The sequence below is a fragment of the Cebidichthys violaceus genome, unplaced genomic scaffold, assembly GCF_023349555.1.
Source record: "Cebidichthys violaceus isolate CVI_PGR_0920_01 unplaced genomic scaffold, fCebVio1.0.p SCAF_90, whole genome shotgun sequence".
Lineage (NCBI taxonomy): Eukaryota > Metazoa > Chordata > Actinopteri > Perciformes > Stichaeidae > Cebidichthys > Cebidichthys violaceus.
Genome location: NW_027176976.1, coordinates 474,069 through 484,068, shown reverse-complemented (window position 1 = coordinate 484,068; position 10,000 = coordinate 474,069). Strand labels below are relative to the sequence as shown.

The following is a 10,000-nucleotide window of genomic DNA, read 5'->3' as shown; positions in this document are numbered from 1 at the left end:
TTTTCTTTTCCTTCACTTGAGCCTTGAGGATGGGGACATAAGGGAGCGTCTACTGAGATGACTTCCAGAGGACAGTCAGCTCATGTGTTTCTGAACACAGCAGCAGAGATGTCTGCAGTCCAGCAGACTCAGGACAGCGTCGGTGGGATTTTGGTAGTTAAACAACTGTAATTACCGAAAGTAACAGTGGCTGAACATCGACGGGGAAGATGTGAACGTGAACTGTTGGTGGTGAGCTTGGTCCAGAGGGAGAAGTGGATCTGGAGGGAGAGCCAGAGACATGTGACGCTGGGTTGTTCCATGACAAAACATATGTTTCTGTGTATTATGAGGGGAAATAATAGATGAGATGAGACTTCAAATGTCTAGAGAATAAAACCAGATTGACAGGAGTGTTTGTTCGGCTCTTTAGTGATGCTATTTTATTCACTCAAGCACCTTATGTACAGTACATGTCTTACTCTTTGACAAATTCAAATCTGTCCCTCAGAAACTTAATTGTGAAATGTGATGATATAACTATTAGTAGTTGCTAGTAATTAGAATTGGTATTACCAATCAGTTACGTCCTTTTGGGTGAGCCGTAAGCTACCCAGAGGCGAAGACAACACGATGTTCAAACCAAACAGTCGGAGTCCAAATCACAAAGCCGTCGGTACCGAACCGAGGCGCTGTCTCGTTCCCAACACGACGGGCTTCCCTCCAAACCAAACAGCCTCACTTCCCTTTTTCAGTCCAAATAACAAAGTGGGTCCTGGAACCAAACGGTTCTCTGCCGTCTTAATGACGAGACAGCAGTGGGAAGCCTTAGTCACACACCGAACGCAAGCTGCTGAGCCTCATTGTATTCTCCAAAAAAAATCAAGACAAATATCAGCGACTCATTCTTCAGTATGCTGTGAATGGCCAGCTGTTAACTGTTTGTAGAGAAGAAGAAGAAGAAGAAGAAGAAGAAGAAGAAGAAGACGTCCTGAAGATGCCGCTTTGCGCTCAGAGGTCAAAGGTCAACACTTACAGTGCAGCCTCAGATTTCCCCATTAGAGTTGGTGATCTTTACCGGGGATCTTTAAAATGACGGACGACAGACGGACCCCGATGCGTCTCACCTCTTGTCGGAGGCCATGAAGCCGTCGTACTCGGCGGACATCTTGCAGGACAGAGCCTGCTGGCTGTGGTCCGACTGGCAGCCCGTCACCACCATGTTGTAGCCTGGACAGAGAGACGGACTGGAGTCATTGACGCGGTACATTTTATGACCTAATTAATAGAACCAGAATAAGTAAAAAAAATTGTTTTTTTATTGCAAAAGATGTGCTGACAAAGAGAGAGAGAGAGAGGGACTAGACTTAACTATGACAAACTGACTAGAAAAACATAAAAACATGTGTCCCCGTCACACAGTGAGCAGATCTAAATCTAGAGCTGAGACTTCAAACAGATCTCACCGTTTTGACTGTAAGTTTCGTCCTCCGCGTCTGTGAAGATGAACGTCTACAAAGAGAAAGAAAGCGATTTAAATACATCGGCTTTGATTATGTCATAGCACCTTCATTAAGGACTCAACACACACACACATACACACACACACACACAGACACACACACACACACTCACACAGGATCAATGTTGGTTTGAATGGAGCAAATTTAATGTGACGAAAACAAGGCTGCCCACGGTGAGCTATAAGAACGATCACACACACACACACACACACACACACACACACACACACACACACACACACGTTTATGGTCTGGGGAGAACTGTATGGCAGATTTAATTTGGTCTTTGGCAGATATACGAGTCAAATAAGACTCAACACACACTTACAAGAACCTTGGTGTTACCACTCTCACAGCCTGTTCTTATAGACAGACGGACAGATAGATAGATAGATAGATAGATAGATGGATGGATGGATGATAGATAGATAGATAGATAGATAGATAGATAGATAGATAGATAGATAGATAGATAGATAGATAGATAGATAGTACAACACTGATCTCTGGTGGTGTACGACTGTAAAAACACTCAGCTCTCTGCAGCAGATTCAATTTTTTTTTTACTAGGAACTCTTCTATAACTTAAAACCATAAACGACAATAATAAAACAAGTCAAAGTTTATAGTTTGTCCATCCAAAGTCCAAAAAATAAACTACAAACCATCATAAAACACTTTTACCAGACAAAGTAAGTGATATAGATAGTTGTATAAATACTGCTTGTTCTGTTGATATTTTAAACAGCAGTTAAATCAAGTTGTATTCAAAAGTCTTCACTAGTCTCTCAAGAGACATTGTGAGGGACATTGTGAGAGACAGTGAGCTGAACCTTCGTCAGGCGAGCCCTGAAATACCCCAGAGCGGGACAAATGACCCGCTAGATAAGATAAGCACAAACCATAACTCGTGTTTTATTCAACTCCTGGAAAGGTAGTAAGGCGTCGTTCTGGGTTTCGGCTTGTATTTAAGAACACTCAAGATGTTTCAGGCGTACATTTTAAAGCACTAACTGAGTGACTAACATACGACGGGTCATATTCATGACAGGAAGAAGGAAAATAATAAGGATACGAAATACAGCCTGCATGTGACTATCAACTGCCTTTGTTTGAATGGCAAGAAACTTAAAAATACAGTTCAGCTCTTTGTTTTCCAAAAAGTTGCTGTTTTTCGAGTGAATTGCAAGGCAACTTTGGTATTTTTACAACCCGGACTCTATTTTGAAGCTGGTCCAGTATTGATGGAGGATCACAATGTCACAATGTAGGTCCAGTAAAAGGGCTTAACTTTGCCACTGACAGGCTCAGACTGTTAACGCTGTGGAAAGGACCCTACGGAGAAATGGCATGTTGTTATTTGGCAGAAACAAGCATTCGTGGAAGAACATCGACAGCGAGGCTCTGACCCGATATGATGACATCGCTAAATAGGGAGTTGGCTGAATCCACGTTTGAAAAAGTGACCCTTTAACAAATATTTCTGATTTCATAAACGTTTGATGGTTGAAGAGTTCAGAGAGAGGACTGTGGACAGAGATGGTTCTGCAGCTGTCCAGTGGAGGGCGCCAGAGCTCCTGTCTCATCCAGATGTGTTTAGGGGTTGTTCTTGTCCTCCGTCCTTTGTGAGGCTCGGAGTATTAAACCTTGAGAGTGAGGACTTTTGGCCCGTCCTGGCTTTTTCAAAAGGCCGTTTTTTTGGCAAGGGAAGTAGCACTGATATGGGGACACACACCTGTTCACACACTCGCATTGTGGGGACTTCCTGTCCATCAGGGGACAAAAAAAAACCACAAGCTTAAAGTGGACATATAAAGAAAGCAAGTGCTTGTCCAAAGGTGTGCCATACTTTCCTTGCAAGCTAAACAGAGCAGACTGGGCTTTTTTTTAAAGAGACAGGCCCTAAAAACAGAGCATGTCAGACAGAATGTGAAATAAGGTACATTCAGCTAGAGCTTCTTGTGTTAAAGCTGCATTCTCTCTAGTGTCCACCAGGGGGCGACTCCTCTGGTTGTATAGAAGTCTAGTCTAAAATGACTCTACTTCTCTCTTGATTTATTCCCTCAGTAAACATTGTAAACATGAGTTTATGGTCTCAATCTCTAGTTTCCAGTCTTCTTTAATACAGCATGATGATGAGTCAAACAGACCATAAAGCAGGGGATGCTTTACTTTTTTAGTTTTACTTTAACGTTAATCCTCTCATCCTTCCATCACTGCAGCAGGAGGAAACACCACCACCATCTACCCCTGGTAAGAGGGCCACCATCCCCTCTCTTTCCTCTCCTCTGGTCATAACTCAAACTAAACTATCTGCACTGAAACCAGTCAACCTGTGCTGAGGAACCGAAAAACGGCAGACTGTCAGCACGGAGCGTCTCGTAAACGGAGTTTGAGAGGACATTTCCCTGAGGGTCAGGCAGACGTGCATGAATCTCAGCTTGTTTTCATCCTGTTAAACTGCCATTAAGTGAGATTCATAGCTCAATAAGATGTTTTGATCAGCGCTTCAGAGAGTCCGCGGACTTCAAATGTGGGCATTTGGACTTCACGATGTTCTATTGGGGCTTTTTGAGGAGCCTCAGGGGAACTTTGATGGGAGTAATTGAGCAAATAGTTTCATGCAGATTCATCTATTTAGGGGATTAAAGTCAATATTGTATTTACATCACATTAATGTCTAAAGTTAGTCATTTATACAACATGATATATTGAAATGTCTGATCAAAGATTAGAAGGAATAATTGGAAAATGGGAAACATGCTTACTCCCTTTTTTTCTAAGATGAGAAAATCAGTACCGCTCTCACTGTCATTAGCCTAGCTTAGCATAAAAAGAACAACGTCACATCCTACTCTCATTTGCGCACGTCCAAAAAGATGTAAATGCTGAATTGCCAAGTTTCGCTTGCAAGAATTTCGTCGGACCAAACTGAAAGCAGGCGTTCGTTTTGTCTCCATTCTGACAAGCTTTCTTGCTGCTTTCTTGCTGCTTTCTTGCTAGCAGCGTAGCTCGCTAACTGGCTAACGGCTGCTTCCTCGTTGTTTTGGTCAGGCGCAATTACGCACTTCCTCCCACGTAGCTTTTATAAGTCGATTGTAAACGCAAACGCATCCCCACTCCTGTTCAACGTCGTCAGGATGAGGTACAGTCACAGTCCGTTCTCGTTTTGGGTGCATTCACACCCGTACTTTTATGTAGTTAAGAACTATCCGATTGCAATCCGATCACTCAAGACACTTTTTAATGCACGGTGTGAAAGGGACAAATGAGATGCAGTGTTTTAATTAGGAGGTGCTAGTCGGCAGATTATCTTACTTTAAACAGAAGAGCCAGTCTAGCTGTTTTCCCCTGGTTCCAGTGTTTTTGCTAAGCTAGGCTAATCGCTTCCAAATCGCTCCCACAGACTGTCACACAGACTGATAGTTGGGGGATTTTCTCCAAACTCACTTACCAACACTTTAAACTTTAAAGTATTGACACAAGCTTTATAACTTTCACATTTAATATATCACTGCCTCGCCAGTGTTGCTCCTCTGAGACCAAACACAACATTTCATAAGACAGCCCAGCCAGCAGAGCAATAACACTGGATATCAGCCGGAGAGAAGATATGGTTGAGTGCTTTTAAAAAGGTCCCATAATGTAAAAAGTGAAGCTTCATGTCTTTGTGATTATGAAGTGCGTCTATATAAATACTGTGAAAGTATCAACATGCTCAATCCAGCCCGTTTTCAGAGACTGTGCCTTTTAACGAGCCACGCGCCGACGTTCATAGTTCCCAGATGACGAACCCTCCTGACTTTAGGGATCCTCTGACTTTGGCTCTACAGCCACACCATCGAGGAGAAAGTTCAATCACTCCAATGCTTTTGGTTTAAGACCAGACGGCAAACTCCGGTTCTACAGAGTGAAGCCGATACGGAAGAGTCTTAAAACCTGTATTCTCTCTAGTGTCCAGCAGGGGGCGACTCCTCTGGTTGTATAGAAGTCTAGTCTAAAATGACTCTACTTCTCTCTTGATTTATTCCCTCAGTAAACATTGTAAACATGAGTTTATGGTCTCAATCTCTAGTTTACAGTCTTCTTCAATACAGCATGATGTTCATTTAGTACATTATGCTCCATTTAGAGTCAAACAGACCATAAAGAGGGGATGATTTAGGGGCGGGGCTACACACTGATTGACAGGTCTCTACCAGAGACGTATACGACGTCTCTACGTCACTCCTCCGCATTCCAGATATGGTCACTTCAGTTTATCGGTGTCAAAAAACAACAACATGGAGACAGACGAATTTAAAGATGGACTCGAGGCTTCATGACATCCGTCCACAAACCAACGAGTGACGTCACGATGACTACGTCTACCCCTGAGCTACAGATTATGTTTATGCTAACAGGCATCTCAACCCTACGATGGTGAATGTGGAGAACATTATACTCGTACAGATAGATTATTAGATCATGTTGGGGACCAAACAGGATAGTTTCTGTCGCAACGCGGCTGTTTCCGGTGATAACCAGATCAGCTATTCAGCAACAGTCGCTGGTTAGAAACGACTTTTCACCCTAATACAGACAAAGCCCTGTGGTGTGTGTGTGGGTGTGAATGTGTGTGTGTGTGTGTGTGTGTGTGTGTGTGTGTGTGTGTGTGTGTGTGTGTGTGTGTAATCTGCCTCTCCACTTCCTGTTCTATGACCAGCTTCCGTTTCAGTATTGTTAACAGAGTCGCTACACGGCGGCTGCTTCCCCTCGATCCAGACAACCTGCCTGCACAGCTTCCTGTTTCTGTGTGTGTGTGTGTGTCCATTTATATACTTGCATCTTTGTGTGCTCATATATATATATATATATATATATATACATATATATATATATATACTGTATATACATGAGCATATAACATAAATATAAAAACACAGCATTGTTTTTATCATGTAATATATATATACATAAACAATGTTGTGCCAAAACACAATAATAGTGATTATATATATGTATATATGTATATGTTACACGATAAAAACAATGTTGTGTCTTTGCAGTTATGAGAGGAATTCATCGTTTGCATCTTCCTCTTTCACTCTCAACCTTCACGTCTGTTCTTTAGATCAGCTTCTTTCTGCACAGAAAGGAGAAGCTGACAGATGAACGCTTCCTCTCACAGGTCACGTGTTTCACTCGTTGTTTAATAAAAAAAAAGGAAATGAAATTGGAAAAAAGATGTTTGTTAGACAGTGGATTCTTTTTGTATCTTTGAGGTCATTTTGTGTTTTATTTATCCTTTTGTGTTTCTTTGTGCTTCCTGTCCATTTCGGGGGTTTTGTGTCTCTTTGTCTCTTTGTGGTCTCTATATTTGATGGTCATTTTGCATCTCTTCTGGTCGATACGTGTCTCTTCGGGGGACATTTTGCAAGATTAGACTCTGTTTATTTGTCAATTTAAAAACAATGTTCATGTTTTAGCACCTCTGACATTCAACAAGAGCCAAACTGAAAGAGACGACAGGGAGACAAATGGACCACTGCACTCAATATCAGCTCTTATAGGATCGAAATCTGGTTATTGTCTGAAATAAAAACCTTTTGAACTGTCAGGATAACATGAAGGATTTCTAGTTTGTTATTTTGTGTCTGAGCCACTTTTTCACACAATAAAGGACTGACCTCACCTCATCTTTATATGAGTTACCAGCAGGAAGGAAGTGAATGTTTTCATTCCATCAAGAGGTCTACAGCACGTGTTCTCAAAGACCCAATGATGGGTTTAGTTGTTTGAGGAAATAAATGTAAAATAAGTTCACGAGTCCCATCTTAAATCTCTCAAATGGTGAAATGTTTAGCTCTAACCATGAAGACATGAACATGTGGTGCAGGTGGCCCAGTAGAGCAGCCCAGCACAGACACAGCACACACTCACGTGCGCCTTGGTTCTGGAGATCCACGTCTCCAACAGGAGCGCAAGACGCGTCTGGTGGAACCTCCCGGTGGTCTTCACAGCGACGTAGATGTCCTCCAGCTTCAGTTTCGGCTGGGTGACGTGTGCTGCGGCCGGGTGTCCTCCGACCCCTCCGATCCCCCCGCTGCTGCTGCCGGTAGCCGGGTTCCGCGCGTCCCTCTTGGCCGCGGATGGAGCCTCCTGGATGGAGCGGTGAAGCGCGCCGGACGGCGGACGGTGAGCCGCGCTCAGTTTGGGAGGGCTGCTCGTGCGTAATTGAAAATCCACGTAGAGAATGATGAAGAAGGTGAAGATCAAGACGGGCAACTTCCGACGCATCGATCTCTTCTGCATGGTAGAAAATGAACTATTTATATCCCATAATAACCCTGTTGTTGGTCGCCTCCTTGTTCATTGTTGTTCTTGTTCTTGTTCGGCTCCTCATCACCTCCATCACTTCCTCCTTTAAAACTTAATCACCGCTGTTCCTCATTAATCAACTCTTTATTATAAGGGCCTGTTATCATCACAATCATCACTAAATCATTATTTTTAGTATTTCTCCTGTTTTAAAGAGGCCGGAGCTGCATGACGAGGATGAGTTCCTCTCACGTTCTGCGTAAAAGCCGCTGTCACTCGGCTACATTTGACTTTGTCACAGTCTCTGCCCACCCAGTGTCACCGGTGTCAAGCCGCGCGGAACCACACGGTGGGACTTCCTGGCATGGATTTCAAAATAAACCGCGACAGTGAGAATGCATAGCGTACTTCCGGTTGTAATCTAAACCTTTATTTGAGAAGTTAAAGGAGCATAATGAAACTAGAAGTAACGAGTAATCTGAAGGAGCTGCTTGTTGTTTTTCTTTTGCATCTCTACGAAGACCATTATGTCTTTTTGTGGTCATTTTGTGTGTTTTTGTGTCTTTTGGGTCTCTTGTGGGTCATTTTGTATCTTTTTTGGTCCTTTTGTGCTTCCTTGAGGTCATCTTGTGTCCTTATTGTTTTTCCGTGTCCTTCTGTTGTCATTTTGTGTCCCTTTGAGGTCTTTTTTTGCATCTCTTTCTGGTCGGTTCGTTGTCTCTTCCGGTGACTTTTTTGCGGGTGAAGGTCCAGGTTGGCCCCCCCAACGCTACGCCCCCCCCCCCCCCCCCCCCCCCCGGCTCCAACCAATTCAACTTCATCAAGGCCTCCTCACCAGGACCCACAGAGACCAGCTTTTGACTTTTACGGGGGGAGATAGCGGCTCAACAGTCGATGCCACGCAGACGTCTGAAAGCTACAACTTGAAGGTTCATTTGAGATGAATCTGTGTTGAACATTGTGTTTTGTTCTATTCAAATGTTGAACGTTTAGAGCTGTACGGGTGAAGAACAGATATATATACGCTATGATACACTAAGAGTTACTGCTCTACAGCTGTTTCCCAAACACACTGCTAGGAACCTGTAAGATGACGAGTACGGGGTTCTTTCTTAGGAGATCATTAAAGAGGACGTGAATCTGTGCTCAGAAACGTCACTCTTCATCTGTTTTGTGGCCTTTTCATTCTGAAAGGAAACTGTGTGTCTGTCGTGTGGGCGGTGAAAGAAAGGACGTACCGGTACATTCAGTGCAAATGTGTCAAAAGTGGAGCATTTCACACGCTGTACTGATCACAGATCTGCAAAGATGCACGCTGCATGACCCCCCCCCCCCCCCCCCCCACTGCTGCTGCTGCTGCAGCTGCTGCAGCCGCTAACGCGCCATGATTGTTTGAACGTCTGTATAATCTGACCCCGACGCTTCAGACTAAACCTTTATCAAACGTAGTTGAAGTTTGGACACATCGATGTTTGCTGTGAGGACTGGAGGAGAGCTCAGACGCTGCTTTAGACGTCAGTGTTCCGTCCCGGTTAACCCAGCTGGTTGTCTCCTCAGAGAGCTGCAGGTCCCTCTAAGCTGGTCCAATACTGTGTCCATTGTTCCCCGTGCTTCCGTCTCTGGAGACCGTCACCGAAAGAGAGAAAGAGCTCGATACAATTAATTCACCTCAGACCCTCATCGCCACCTTTGTTTATTTGTCCTTTCTCAGCGTTCTCGCCTTACATCCATCCCTCCATCCCTCCCCTCTCTCTCTCTCTCTCTCTCTCTCTCTCTCGCTCTCTCTCTCTCTCTCTCTCCTTCCTCCACTGACCAGCTGCTTCCCTCCTCTTCTCCACCCTCTCCACGACTACCTGGCCCTGGGAGGACCAGCTCCCCCCCGCCCATCCCGGTCCCGTGGGTAAACCAAAGACGCCCGGGGCTCACCCTGGCAAGGAAAGAAAACCCAGGATCGCCTTACGGCCTTCGCTGAAAAAGGGCTCTTTCTAAACCAGAGAGTGCATCGCAGCGCCACTTTGAACAAAGAGGGCCAGAGGAGTCGAGGGACCAGACCCCCTTTCGGGCCGCTTTTGTCTGTCCTGCTCTGAGCTTTGTGTGAGAGCGAGACTTGGACCGCACTCAAGAACTGGGATTGGACAAACGTGACGGGTACACAAAGTGAGGAAGTCATCAGATCAGGCTGCAGGAGGCTTTACTGC

At 44.4% G+C, this 10,000-nt stretch overlaps 2 protein-coding genes across 4 annotated transcripts in view; one reads left to right on the top strand and one right to left on the bottom strand.

Annotated features, from left to right (window-relative positions):
- mfng (MFNG O-fucosylpeptide 3-beta-N-acetylglucosaminyltransferase) overlaps positions 1-8,077 on the bottom strand; it is a 13,683-nt gene extending 5,606 nt beyond the window's left edge. The window contains exons 1-3 of the mRNA XM_068704344.1: positions 7,425-8,077; positions 1,446-1,491; positions 1,107-1,209 (exon numbers count right to left, since the gene is read on the bottom strand). Of these exons, the coding sequence (XP_068560445.1) occupies positions 1,107-1,209; positions 1,446-1,491; positions 7,425-7,796 (521 nt within the window). The 5' untranslated portion in view covers positions 7,797-8,077. The remainder of the gene's footprint in view (positions 1-1,106; positions 1,210-1,445; positions 1,492-7,424) is intronic.
- A 1,720-nt stretch (positions 8,078-9,797) lies between these two features.
- LOC137867899 (E3 ubiquitin/ISG15 ligase TRIM25-like) overlaps positions 9,798-10,000 on the top strand; it is an 11,277-nt gene continuing 11,074 nt past the window's right edge. For all 3 annotated transcript variants that reach the window (XM_068704363.1, XM_068704362.1, XM_068704361.1), the window contains exon 1: positions 9,798-10,000. This exon is cut by the window's right edge and continues 260 nt beyond it. The gene's annotated coding sequence lies outside the window, so the exon portion shown is untranslated.